This window comes from Erpetoichthys calabaricus, chromosome 16 (genome assembly GCF_900747795.2).
Source record: "Erpetoichthys calabaricus chromosome 16, fErpCal1.3, whole genome shotgun sequence".
NCBI classification, from domain to species: Eukaryota; Metazoa; Chordata; class Cladistia; order Polypteriformes; family Polypteridae; genus Erpetoichthys; species Erpetoichthys calabaricus.
In genome coordinates this window covers 93,836,131-93,850,979 of record NC_041409.2, presented here as the reverse complement: position 1 = coordinate 93,850,979, position 14,849 = coordinate 93,836,131, and the positions used below count along the sequence as shown (strand labels likewise).

General features: G+C 38.5%; 1 protein-coding gene across 1 annotated transcript in view; it reads right to left on the bottom strand.

The window, feature by feature from the left end:
* Nucleotides 1-14,849, bottom strand: part of LOC114666861 (protein kinase C alpha type-like) — a 101,213-nt gene that overhangs the window by 22,233 nt on the left and 64,131 nt on the right. Inside the window, exons 9-11 of the mRNA XM_028821891.2 lie at nt 14,007-14,147; nt 13,760-13,933; nt 13,534-13,625 (exon numbers count right to left, since the gene is read on the bottom strand). Of these exons, the coding sequence (XP_028677724.1) occupies nt 13,534-13,625; nt 13,760-13,933; nt 14,007-14,147 (407 nt within the window). The remainder of the gene's footprint in view (nt 1-13,533; nt 13,626-13,759; nt 13,934-14,006; nt 14,148-14,849) is intronic.

Sequence of the window (14,849 nt, the reverse complement as noted above, 5' to 3'; positions counted from 1 at the left end):
CATACTTTATTCCTTGAAGTTACCTAATCTAGTTATTCTCTAATTGTAAAAAAATGTATATGTGTGTATATATATATATATATATATATATATATATATATATATATATATGTTACGGCCATTTCGCATTTTGGCCACGAGGTGTGGCCAAAGTCCGAAATACTAGAAATGACCGGCATATATGCTACTTTGGCCAGCCATTTCGCGAAATGGCGAGAACTACCTGGTCAAAATCCGATGTGCTGATGTAAGACTGTCCGCTCAAGGTGCGAAGATGCTTAAAAATTTTCAGATGCAGATTCAGAAGTGAGTTTTCCATTCTGCACAAGAAACTGCTCAAGGCGGGTCTTGTTCAGCAAAGCGGACGCCACTTGAGACGGCCTTCCCCTCGCCCAAATACTAACCTTAAGGTCAATAAAATAGGTCCCTGATGTTAAGTCACTATTTTATTGCTAAAATGATAACAGAAATGTGAAATCTATTTATATACCTGATCTTAATTATTGTGAAACAACCAAGTGGTGTCCGCTTTCTGAACATGAGCCGCCAAGACTACACTCAACGCAATTGCACTACTAAGTGCGCAATAAATCGCTGCTCATGCCTTTTTCCTTCCGACTTTGGCAGATCGCCCCATGCCATTTCGCAAACTGGCTGGCCAAATCCCGAAATCGAGGAAAAGATCGGACAATGGCCGGTCAATTTACAGCGACATTGGCCATTTCCCGATTTGGCCGGACATTTCCCGCTTTGGCCAATTTTGGGTTTTGGCCGTAACATATATATATATATATATATATATATATATATATATATATATATATATATACTGTGTATATTGTAAGAAGAGCAGTATATAGCGCCCGACCCGACACAGATTCACACGGAGGCACGTGTAAAATAAAATAAACTATTTATTTTTCTTCAGCTGGAGGGCACGTCTTCCCCGTAATCCCTCCAGCCACAACACAGTCCCAAGCACAGTTTACAAATTCACACCAAGCACTTTCTTCCTCTTGGCACCACCACTCCTCCTCCTCAGCAAGTTTTGTCCTCCTCCCACCCGACTCTGGCCACTGATTGGTGGTCGCTGGCTGCTTTTACGGTTCACCCGGAAGTGCTCCAGGTGCTTGATCACCAAGTTTCGGCTGCACTTCCGGGTGGGATGAATAGGCTGCCCATACGGGCTCAGGAGTCCCAAATACAGCACCCCCTGGTGGTGCCTGCAGGACCCAACAGGGCTGCACCCAACTCCAATTCCTATGGAGCCCTGTGGGAAAACAAGGCATCGCTCCAACCCAGGGGGGCGGCCATCTAGCGTCCAGGGTGAAGTATTGCACTGTCCAGGGCTGCTCCCCCTGGATATAGTGTGCAGGGGCGTCCCGAACGGGCATGAACCTTGGCCGCCTGCCACAATATATATACAGTATATGTATACACAGTGGTATGAAAAATAATGACTTCCTGATTTCTTTCATTATTACAATTTTTTGACAGTATATTTTTGGGTTTCTAACCAAAATTTAACATTAGATTGCCTAAGTGAGCAAATAATACTTTATCTCATTACCATTTATGATGAACAAGGGTATCCAGCAAGAATTGGCACTATGTAAAAAAGTAACTATCCCTTTACACTTAATTACTTGTTGAAGCACATTATAATCATCAGTCAGTCAGTCATTTTCACATCACTTTTGAGAAATGTTATATTAGATATTTTTTGTAAATCTTCAAAAGCATTGGTTAGGTTTCCAAACTTGTACTGCCTATATCAGGTCCTGTCACAGTATTTCTACTAGGTTTAGTTCCAGACTTTGACCAGGCCAGTCCAGTACATTAAGTTTGCTCCTTTTGAATCATTATGAAGTGGACTTGCTTTTGAGTTTTGGATCATTGACTTGCATGACCCCACTATGCTCACAAATGGGTAACTAGATATTCTCCTTGAAAACTTTCCGATTCTTAGCAGAACTCATGGTCTTTAAATTATGGCTTCTGGACTTGAGGCACACCATCACATTACCACCAACTCTGACAGATGAAATGATGATCTTACTATTGCATGGTGTATTGGCTTTACACTGGACATAACAGACGCATCAGTCCATAAAACATTTTATCAATAGGCGTGTGGATTTGGATTATCCAGGTGCTTCAGGACAAATGACAGATAAGTATTTATGTTCTTCTTGCTTAGCGGTGGTTTCTGTCTTGTTACTCTCCAATGAAAACCATTGTTTCCGAGTTTCATTTTGATTGTGCTGTCATGTACACTGAGTTTTGCTAAGGCAAGAGAAAAGTTTTATTCTTTGCATGATTTTGAGGTGTTTTCTGATTTCTTGGGTGATTTTATTCTGATTCTTGGAGCGTTTTTTTTACAGCCCAGCCACACCTGGAGATTTACTACTGCGCCATGTACTTTCCATTTGGAGATTATGGCTCTCACCATAGTCTGTTGTTTACCTGTATTATGCGAGTCTGCATTTAATTTTTTTTTTGATTTTATTAAAATCACATAACATTCCATACAAATAAATCAAGTTTTAAAAAAATAGGTTTGAAGCAAATCATTCCATGTTTACTTATTTATTAATTTTGTATTTCATGAATTTCATTTTTTTCTTTGCAGTTATATTTTTTCCTTAACTAGCTGTAAAGCACTTTGAAATACACTTTTATATGAAGTTACGTTATAAAAATAAATGCTGTTGAGCAGGGCTGACTGCTGTGTTCAGTCAGTTGACTCAAATTAATTCTGGTTGTATTTCTCCACATCGCACCAGTTGCTGTTGGCTATCTTTTTTATTTGGCAAGTGAAATACATTTTAAAATTTATTTATTTATTTATTATGGTTTCCCTTTACCTCTTATTATGTTTAGTTCAAGACCTAATGTTACAGGGGACATTGGGGAAGGAGTCTGGTGTTGTGCCATAGCTTACTAGTTTGTCTCTTCCATCTCCTGCAGGGAAGCTCTAGACCTGGGGCCTCATGTATAACGCCGTGCGTAGAATTCACACTAAAACATGGCGTACGGACAAAAGCGGAAATGTGCTTATGCACAAAAAAATCCAGATGCATAAATCTGTGCATATGCCAGCTTCCACATTCTTCCACTACATAAATCCCGGTCAGCGTGAAAAGTAATGCACGTGCACGCGCCTACTGTCCCGCCCCAACTCCTCCCAGAACTACGTCTCTTTGAATATGCAAATCAATATAAATAGCCCTTAAGCTCAGCCTTCTGTGAAAAGACAATGGCAAAAGCACGGGGGAAAATAGAAGAATTTCAGAGAATACCAAGTGGAGGCAAAGAAAAATGTACTATTTGTTGGTTTAAACAGTGATACAAACAACAAAAGGAAGTTGATCGAGTGACATAGCGTGTCAGAGAAACTTGAAAGCTCAAGTTCGCAAAGTCGCACAGTGCCTGAAATAAAAAAGAAGTTGTCACATATCAAAGTTGCAGTGAAAAGGCGAGTCGTAGCCCACTGTCTGAGTGTCATATGAAAGCTTATTAGGGTACAGAGAAAAAAAAAAAGACACACAGTGGGGAAAAAGCATGAAATGTCAACTTTAATCTCGAAATTTCCACTTTAATCACATAGTTTATTTTGTCATTAAAGCAGAGCAAGAGTTCCCAAACTTTTTTCGGCCGCAGACCCCTTTACCAAAAGCTTTTAAAACCGTCAACCCTCTAGTCATTTACTTTGCTTACTCAAATTAATAAATTTGTACAGTACTTGATATTAAATATTTCACTACAGTAGATATAAAACTTTTCATTTTAATCACTTGTAATTAATGATTTAAAAAGATAAAAGGACTACAGAATATGGCATTATCTTGTGCAACATTTAATATCGAAACCTGCACTAACGAAAATTAAAGCAAAAAAATACGAGCTGAGTTTTTTTACATTTTTGACATTTATGAAATAAATATGTAAATTCAAAATAAGTACAAATATTGAAATCACTTTATTAAACATAAAAATGAAGTGAAAAAATCAACATATTCAGACAGAATTAAACAAAAATAGTCCAAGCTGTACTGTCTGCATTTCTTTTTTGGTTCAGTCATATTATTATCTGAAGAAATAAAAACATTTATTAACAGACAATTTCGACAGCCCCTGTGATAAAAAAAAAATTCTTAATTAGGTACCTACTGGAATCATAGATATTTTGAAGTAACAAACAAACAGCAGTAGTAAGGGGGTCTATTTTTGCTGTCTTCCACCCCCAAATTTTTTTATTTAAACTATTGACCCCTAGAAAGTTCAAATCGACCCCATATCGACCACTTTGGGAACTCAAATCCCATCAAATTAGTTTCTCAAATCCCATCGTTTCTAAAGTAGCATGTTAAATGCTTTGTTTTGTATTTGATCTTCTATGTGCTCTGTGTGTGTGAATCACTACGTCCTTCTGGGCTTTCTTTTCATCCAACAGGACACAGAATCCATTACATTCGTAATATTACAGCTCTCTGAATAATTAAAATACTGAGATGTATACGTGATATCATTTTCATGATGACAGGAGTTAAGGCATGTTAGTAAACATGGGAAAACGGTGGCGCAGTGATTGTTCATGTCTCACACAAGATGTTTGCAGCACCATGTGCGACCTTCGATGAAATACTTTATTACAGCAGTACTGTCTCTTTCAAACTTACTAACCCCCAATTCCTGTCCTTATTTTTCTTTCTCCAAATACCCAATCACCACACAATCTATAATAGACTTTAAGCCATCTGTAAGCTTAGAACGCCGATTCTTCAAAACTTTTAAGGAACATTGAAATATCATCATAGTACATGTTTAATTATTCTATCCTTCCAGTATCGCGTCAGTCCCAGCAAGAATACAGCGCGAGGCAGGAACAATCCTTGAATGGAGCGCCAGATCCTTGCTAGCGCAGCGACACTGTGTCCTCACATGTTTAATTTATTAACAATATAGATTATTTAAATGAAGTTAAAGTTTTATCTGTATAATATAATAAACATATTTTCCTGGATTTCATCTTAAAAATTATATCATCATCATATGTAAATATGCGCTTTATAAAGTGGCTCAGGTTGTACAATATTATAACTGTATCACAAGTTTACAGTGAGATAATTGTACTTATAAGTACAAACAGTTCTACAAGGAGCACTTGATGGACTGTTTGAGTGTGTTTAGAGTTCTTGGGATGAAACTGTTTCTGAACCGCGAGGTCTGTACAGGAAAGGCTCTGAAGCGTTTGTCGTATGAGAGCAGTTCAAATAGCGAATGGCTGAGGCAGCGTGTGCTTGATGCTGTATACCGATAATTCTCTGCTGTAGATCTGTGATTCTCCACTCAGATATAGTGATATAAATACTCCGAGTGGTGCAGTGAGAGTGATATGGAAAAAGATGATCTGCTGTGGCAACCCCTAATGGGAGCAGCTGAAAGAAGAAAAAGAAGAAGAAGAAGAAGTTGCAGTGAGAGGAACAACACTAAAGCAGCTATGGCATTTGGAATACTTTGGCTATTCCCTGGACCATTATTTTGTTACAGGTTAATTACAATCAGATGCCTTAAACTAATAAACAATACAGTAATCCCTCCTCCATCGCAGGGGTTGCGTTCCAGAGCCACCCGCGAAATAAGAAAATCCGCGAAGTAGAAACCATATGTTTATATGGTTATTTTTATATTGTCATGCTTGGGTCACAGATTTGCGCAGAAACACAGGAGGTTGTAGAGAGACAGGAACGTTATTCAAACACTGCAAACAAACATTTGTCTCTTTTTCAAAAGTTTAAACTGTGCTCCATGACAAGACAGAGATGACAGTTCCGTCTTACAATTAAAAGAATGCAAACATATCTTCCTCTTCAAAGGAGTGCGCATCAGGAGCACAGAATGTCAGAAAGACAGAGGAAAGCAAACAAATCAATAGGGCTGTTTGGCTTTTAAGTATGCGAAGCACCGCGGCACAAAGCTGTTGAAGGCGGCAGCTCACACCCCCTCTGTCAGGAGCAGACAAAGAGAGAGAGAGAGAGAGAGAGAGAGATAGAGAGAGAGAGAGACAGAGACAGAGAAAAACAAACAATCAAAAATCAATACGTGCCCTTCGAGCTTTTAAGTATGCAAAGCACCGTGCAGCATGTCGCTTCAGGAAGCAGCTGCACAGAAGGTAGCAACGTGAAGATAATCTTTCAGCATTTTTAGACGAGCGTCCGTATCGTCTAGGTGTGCAAACAGCCCCCCTGCTCAATCCCCCTACGTCAGGATCAGAGAAAGTCAGCGCAAGAGAGAGATAGAGAAAAGTAAGTTGGGTTTCTTCTCAGCCATCTGCCAATAGTGTCCCTTGTATGAAATCAACTGGGCAAACCAACTGAGGAAGCATGTACCAGAAATTAAAAGACCCATTGTCCGCAGAAATCCGCGAACCAGCAAAAAATCCGCGATATATATTTAAATATGCTTACATATAAAATCCGCGATAGAGTGAAGCCGCGAAAGGCGAAGCGCGATATAGCGAGGGATCACTGTATGTAGTTTTGTGCCAGGCTGCCATGGTGGTACCCCAATTCTTTGTAAGGTTTTGTATGTTTCAGTGTATATCATAAAGCTGCGTCAGGGATGTGGATCTAAAAAAGAAAGGGAAACCACACTGGAACAGTAGCACTGCTTTGACGCTGGGTGCCAGTCTGCAAAACCGAGTGGAGAACTTGTGTACGCCAGGGTTGGAGCTACCGTGATAATGTGCGTGGCTTTATGCCAAGTTTAGGTTTTATACATTGAGATTTGATCGTGGAAACATTCGTACGTAACATTTCTGGGCATACGCACCGTTTATACATGAGGCCCCTGGACCTTAACTTATGAAGACGCCCTTGTGAATGCCATCCTTATTACCAGTCTTTATAAAGAAACAGTCAACATTAAGATGGTGAAGACAGCTGTGCTGTTGCCTGATGCACTTTTGTTTTCAAACTTATTTTCCCTTTTGCCTGACAGCAATAAATGAGGCTGCCATGGTGGTACCCCAATTCTTTGTAATGTTTTGTGTGGTCTATATACATGAAAACATGCAGTGAGATAAAATGCAATAATATAGAAAACCAGGAAGGGAAAAATATTTTTTGATGGCACTATATGTAAATAGTTGAAATATGTATCTGTACACATAAAGTGTCTCTGGATAATTTTGGCTAAATAAACATGCTGAGTAAAGTAATTTGTTTGCAGGTTATTTAGAGGCCATGCACTGAAGTAGATAGTCCTTTTTGCTGCCATAATGTTTTCCTTAATCATTCTAAGGAACTGGTCCCTGCCCTTGGCCCTGCCTGCATGCAGTGAAGAATACTAAACAAAAAAAAATAAGATGTATTACATTGTACAATATAATCCTGTTAGCTCCTTTAAATAAGTATTAGAACTCTGGACAGCGGTCAAACCTGGGAACCCAGCTTCAGGATTCAGAAAAGAAATACCTTATCCCAGGAAATGCTCCAAGCTGGGATATAAAGCTACCTCAGCTGTATTGGTTCATGGAGTGCGGAGTCAGGAGGTGAGAAGAGGCAAACAATTAAATGGCAGGAAAAAGAGAGGCCAGATTAAGAGAGTAAAAGAAAAAAGAGATGGAGAGAGTGAAAGAGAGCAAGTAGACATGTAATCCCTCTGGACAGACAGGGGTTTAAACTCTGTTTAGTAAGGCCTAGAGAGGTAAAGGACTTGTTTTCTTTTAGTTATTTTTATTCTTTGTGTTCACCCTTTTGTGAACAATGACCAAGCTAGTTAACTGGCCACAGACCAAGAGCATAAACAAGAGGGTAATGCTCCAAATTGATTAAGGTCATCAACAGACAACTTCAGGGATCTGTTCCTGGATGTTACTTTTTCTAAGTCATGTCAACTTCACTAATTCTAGAATAGTCAGTAAAACTGTAAAATTATTAGGTGACACTAAAAATGTATCTACTGAATACTGGATTGTAGAATACTTTATTGTAGAAAATATGAAAAGTGCTGCATGCTGGCAAAAGGAACATTAACTGTAATATAAAAGATGGGTGATGGTCTCGGGCAGGATAGAACCTCTGAAAAGGGCTTCAGTTGTTGCAACACATTCTTATTGTCTAGGCAATGTGAAAGACACCTTAGAAAGGAAAATAAAACATATTGTAAAAAAACTGTTGAATATAAAACAGAACGTAGGTGATGTTAATGATGTTGCATCTGCAATAATTCATACCGTTTTGGTCACCACAAGTGTAACTCTAGAAGGTGTGCAGAGGAAAGGAACCAAGAGCATCCTGGGACTAAAGGGCCTCTCCTACACATAAAGGCTAATGGAATTAAGCCTTTTTAGTCCTGAGCAGAGAAGGCTATGTGAGGTCCTAATTCAGGTGGCCAAACTTTTTGAAGGTATTATTAAATTTACCCATCAATATTCATCTAATTTAATACTGAATCATATATCGTAAATACCTGATTCGCAGCCTAAGATTGGTTCCTGTGTACTAAAATATATGAATTTGTATTTTTAGAATTTGTGGTTTATAGTGTATCTTGTATGAGACCCAAGTCAACAAAGATGCAGAAATTCATAAAATAAAGTATGAGGCTATCTTTGAATTTCTACCTCTTGAGAAATACACACCTCTGGAGATTCACCGTTGGGACCAAACCGCTTCACAAGCCAAAGCTGACATCGCAATATGTCTCCAAAATAACCTGGATGGCCTTTGACATTACTAAGAGAAGAAAATAATACCAATACTGAGCAAACTGAAATAAAGAATCAAAGAGTTATGGTGTGTGAAGTAGCAGACACTACAGGAACCAGAAAGGACTGTGCATGTTGGGTGCCAAGAATGTTTACTCCTTAAATTAAACATCATCGCATTTGATGTTTCAAAGAGGACAATGGATTCGGGGCGAGGAGAAATTTAACATGCGTTGCATAACTGAGGATGAAACTTGAATACATCACTAGGAGCCAGTTCAACAAACAGCTTAAACAATGGAAGAAGAATGATGAGTCTCCATCTCTATAGAGAGATTCAAGGTCTAAGCCAGTTCTGGCTTTGATTATTCTTGCAATTTTTTATTATGCAGAGGAAGCAGTCCACATTGATTACATACATCAAAAGGCCCACAAAGCCTAACAATGTTAAGCTTATTTGTTTTGGCATTTGTCATTGAAAAGCAGATGAGTAAAAACTGTTGACCGTACTCATTCTTCTTTAGAGCAAACCATAAAGCAAACTGAATGGGATGCAATATGAAATGACTTGAAGAGATGCCACATCCACCCAATTCTCCAGACTTGACTACCAGACTTGGTGTAACTACCACCTGAGGCCTACCACTGTGGGATACACTATACCAATGATAAAAATGTCAAGTCACTTAAAGATGAATGCTTGCATGAGCAAGTCAAAACCTTTTCACTGATTGACATAAAAAAGCTTTGCTAACATTATAACAAATATATCACCATTCATGGGGATGCTAGTGAAAAATAAATCTTGTTTGGGTATATAACATATATATAATCCAATGTCTATCTGTCTATCTGTATGTCTGTCCACTTTTCACGAGAGAACTCATCTTATATCTGCTTAGCTAGCGAATGGGAGAACTACTTAACGGATTTAGATTGGGCTTTTTTTTAGTATTTGCTTGAACATTCTGGTTGATTTTGCGACTTCTCTCATCATGCTAAGAGTCATAGTTTGCTTGCAGGAGAGATGTATTTGCGCTAATCCGAGATAGATGCTGCGGGCCGAGGGGAGGGGGAAGTGTGACGTCAGGAGTGGGGTGTCGGTTTAACTCTGTGTTTTGGAGTGTACCTTGCCTCCGTTTAGCTAGTGATACCTGTTTGTTTATTGATTTTTAAAGTTTGTCTTATTACACTACTACACAGGCGGAGCCGCCGTGGACAGCTAGTGTAAATACGTATATATATATATATATATCTTCTTTAATAAAATCTCTTTGTGCGTCCAGGTGTCAGTGTGTGTGTGTCTTCTGGTGAAGTGCGCATGCGCGGGGCATGGTGCGATGTGCGATATTACTGTCAGAGAAAGTTAGAGGCGTTTTACGGAAATACAAACCAGTATTACTGCGAGAGGAAATTAAAGGTACACAATACAGTGACGCATATTACAGCCACATACAAGCCAGTATTACTGTCAGAGGAGATTAAAGGCATATTACCGACGCGCACGCCTGTATTACCGCCAGAGAAAATTAAAGGTATATTACGGACGTACAAGACAGTATTACTGTCACAGAAAATTAAAGACACACAATACACGGCGGCAGCCCACGAAGAACGGTCAGCTCAGCAAGTAAACATCAACAAAAGAAAGGCTGAAAGAAAGAAAAATACGACCACCAAAAAGAATGAGGTCAAAGTCCCTTGCCATTTAATATAGACTGTTCCTACTAATGTTTATGCACTACTGTTCTAGCGCCTGTTATTGTAACGGGCTAAATGACTAGTATATAAATAAAATCCAACGTCTGTCTGTCCGCTTTCACGAGAGAACTACTTAATGGATTTAGATCAGGTTTTTTTCTATAATTTGCTTGAACATTCCGGTTGATTTTTTGACGTCTCTCTTTGCGCTATGTATCATAGTTCGCTTGCGGTACCGATTTATTTGCGCGAATCCGAGAGAGACAAAGGGCCAAGGGGAGGGGGACGGGGCCCTACTCACTTACGCACCAGCCTTGGGGCGTATCTTATATCCACTTAGCTAGCGAACGAGAGAACTACTTAACGGATTTAGATCGGGTTTGTTTCTAGAATATGTTTAAACATTCCAGTTGATTTTGCGACTTCTCTCATCATACTAAGTATCATAGTTCGCTTGCAGGAGCGATTATATTCGTGCTAATCTAAGACAGTGGCTGTGGGCTGTGGGGAGGGGGAAGAGTGACGACAGGAGAAGGGAGACAGACAGGGTCCTCCTCACTGTCCTGTTTCACTACTACGCGGGTGTAGTATATATACTGCATATATACAGTCTTTTAAGACACTGATATGAAAAGAATTGAAATCCCGATAGGTCTAATTTTAAGGGCTGTCCATAGAGATGTGCCATGGAGACTTGTAGAAAGGACACAGTTGTGACTTCTCATGCAGCACCAAAACAGCCTGCATTTTGATTGACATGTGATCATAAGAGGTACTTTCACAAGTCTGCACTTGTAGTAAATCAAAAGTTTTTTTCTTTGAAATGAAATCAAATACAAAGTAGAAAGTGGAAGTGGGCTGCTATTTTCTCCACTATTGCATCTGATTTATCAGTTATTTTTTTGATTAAGTGCATAATTTGGCTCTTTACTCTAATATGTAAGTAAGTAATGTCTTCTAATAGAACAGTATATTTAATGAGCAAAAAATAGAAGAGCAAAATGTAAAGCTACATACCACAATCGCCACCCCACGCCACCACCCATCACTTGCTAAGAAAAGAATTGGCTCATTTGTTTGGCTTACTAGTGAGAACTTGAATCCTCCTACCAACAAAGATGTATACATCCATTTTCTAAAATCATGTTTTCTTTCACAGGAGTATGACAATCAAGAGCCTATCCTGAGATCTACTGGAGATAAGGCATGACCCAACCCTGGATGGGATACCAGACTATAACAAGGTACATACACACCTTCATTTAGAGTTAACAATTAAGTTAACTTGCATGTTTTCAGAATGTGAGAGGCAAATGGAGTACTCAGTGAAATCCCAAAGACAGTATGTACCCCAAGGAAATTAACTCAGGTCACTGCACTACCATCCACGCTGCCCACTCTCACGTATGTCTCTGACATTAGAATAATATTTTGGTTACATGCATCCCCAAAATCCTAGCCGTCTGACTACAAAGAAAACAAAAATTATTTTCAATGAAAGTTGCATCAACATAACCCTTATCATTTTTCCTGTTCTCCTTCAGATGATTCTACCCACTTTGCTTTTTTAAGTATCAGATTATTATAGAAAATCATGCAAAGTTATCAATAATAATAATAATAATAATAATCTCTCTATTATAAAAGAAAATTTTGAGATGAGACTATTGCCAAGAGATTTTTTCAAGTCCCGCCCTCCTCTCAACCATTTACAGTTAACGGCCCACGGTCCTCTCACCTCTCATTCGGGTGAATGCTTTTGTCAGACACAGTTCCTGCACTCTCAGCTCTTAGAAATTTTTACATTTTCCTCACTTTAAGTTCCCAATAAAAGAAGATGTATTATGTCCAAATCTTATTGAAGAATTTCAATCCCAAAGGGTTATCAACAGAAGAAATGAGTACACGGGCAATCCTAGCATCAAGAAACGATGAAGTCAAATGAATTAACACAAACATTATCGATAAGTTACACGGCAATGACATGTAAAATTAAAGGTAATGTAGTACATCTTCCATGGGTAACATTAGACACCAAAGGAGATCTTGATATGCCATTTGTATTAAAACGTTTATAGTTTCACATTACAATAGCTTTTGCGATGACAATTAACAAATTACAGGGACAAACATGCGGAAAAGTCGGTTTATTTATTAGAGAGAAAGAAACGATATTCACTCACGGCCAGTTATACGTTGCATTGTCACGATGTAACTCCAAACGCGGAATCAAAATATAATGCGATATTGACGAAAAGTTAATTCAAAAAATCAATTTTACTGAAGTTTTACAGTAAAAGTGTAATTTTAAAAAGTATTTACGTGTTAATTTCAAAGCCAAACAGAACAAAAATGTATAATGAAACAAATACCTCTAACGCAATATGAAACATAATTTTCTTTCAATTTATTACGTTTTACTATTTTTTAATATGGTTAATTACTAGCTGAAATGTAAAATAGTTAGTTCTATTATGCATATGTAACAATTCCCATGAAAATAACAATCTGTTTAAATTGTACATCCGCTTTCCCATACGCAAGCAGCACAGCCGCAAAGTGGCTAGCGTGTAGGTCCTGCCAGGGGGTTGGTGAGCGAAGCGAGCAGAGGGGCAGAGTCCCCTAGTAATCATAATAATAATAATGCTATACAGTAGTATATAGAGCTGACTGGCATAATGGTTAGCACTGCTACAACACCACCACTCCAATAACACATGTTCAAGTCCTGGCCTGGGCATTGCCTGTGTGGAGTCTTCACATTCTCCCCATTTCCGTGTTTTTCTCCAGAGATGCCCTTGTTAGTCTGCTAACTCTAAATATGGACTGGTTTAGTGTACTCTCTCATGGTTTGCATTCAGTCTAGGATTAGTTTCTAAAACAAAGGCTGCTGGAATAGACTCCAGCTTCCCATGGTCATGCAACTGAATAAAGGGATCTGAAAATTTTTTTACAGGTTTGTTTATATTACTCATTTTAAAGAAATTAATAAATTATTTATTATTTATTTATTATATAAACTGCATTTTTTGTGTCTAATTCTCATTTTATGATGTTAAAAGCCTTATGACAACATAAAGAAAATCCAGACCCCCACACGATTAGGTTGACAAACTCACGCTGCATGTGGCTCCTTAAACTTGGCAACCTGCTGGATGTGGTACATGAGATCACCACCATTGACGTATTCCATGACAAAGTAGAGGCGATCCTGCAAACAGAATGAGGTAGTGTGAGCAAAGGAAAAACCGATTGCAAACCAGATGCCCCTTTGCTGGATCTGCTGCATTTCTTTTTTGCATGGCCCCCTCTTTCTGTACTTCTAATTAAGAGAACAATTCTCACCTCAGTCTGGAAGGTCGAATGCAGTGATGTTAGGAAGTGGGGTCGATTAGCCAGGCCTAGAATTCTCTTTTCCACCATAGTGCACTCAATGTCATCATCTTGGACAATCACGTCTTTCTTTAGGATCTTTACTGCAAACAGATGGTCAGTCCCTCGGCGTTCTGCTAGCATCACCTACAAGAAAACCTCAAGATGAGTACACCAGCATTCTACACCACATTCAGGCAAAGCAGAAATGATAGCTTACTTTTCCAAAGCTTCCCTTTCCAAGCACCATTAAGAAATTGAAGTCTTCTATGCTAAATGAAGATGATCGTCCAAAGGGGTCTGACCTTTTTAAGTCAGCAGGGGGGCTGACCACCTGTGGGGGTGTAGACAGACCGGTCCGCTGTTGAGAAACATGGATAAGAGAAGATGGAAAATGGATTTAAAAACAATCCCATTTATTTATTGTTAAAAATGGAAACTTATGATTTCTATATTAATGGTTCATAATGAAGGGTAATTTTGAAATAAATCTAAATCATTTTGTGATACAAGTCAAAGTGAAAGTTGATATATGATGGAAAGAAAGAAATACAGTAGTAGTAGTAAATTACTTTGTAGCAGTGTTGGTATTGAACACAGAAAAAAAGAAGAAGTTATTGGTATAACATGACTTTGTCATAGTGTTTAGGGTGAAAGGCAATATAATATAATGAAAGAATTAGTACAAAAACACTTTGTGATGGCACTCTGTGTAACAGAAATCATTTCTAAACACCTTGGTGACGGTTACTCAAAGAGGAAGGCACTATATGAAAGAAAGAATGAAGGAAAGAGAAAGATATTTCAATTATTTAATCAGGAGCTAAAAAGTGAAAGACACCATATATCCGTGACCCTGTGTTAGGATATAGCGGGTTGGACAATGACTGACTGACTGATTCTAACCAGCTATTGTATAATTCTTATTAACTCATATTTGTCTAACAGCAGTTTTTAAAAGGACTGGCCAGGAACTGTAGTAGTCCTTAATCTGTTTGGGAAATCACCACCTCAGTCCATCCCAGGGTAAACGTACACACCATTGACCTAATTTAGAGTTCCA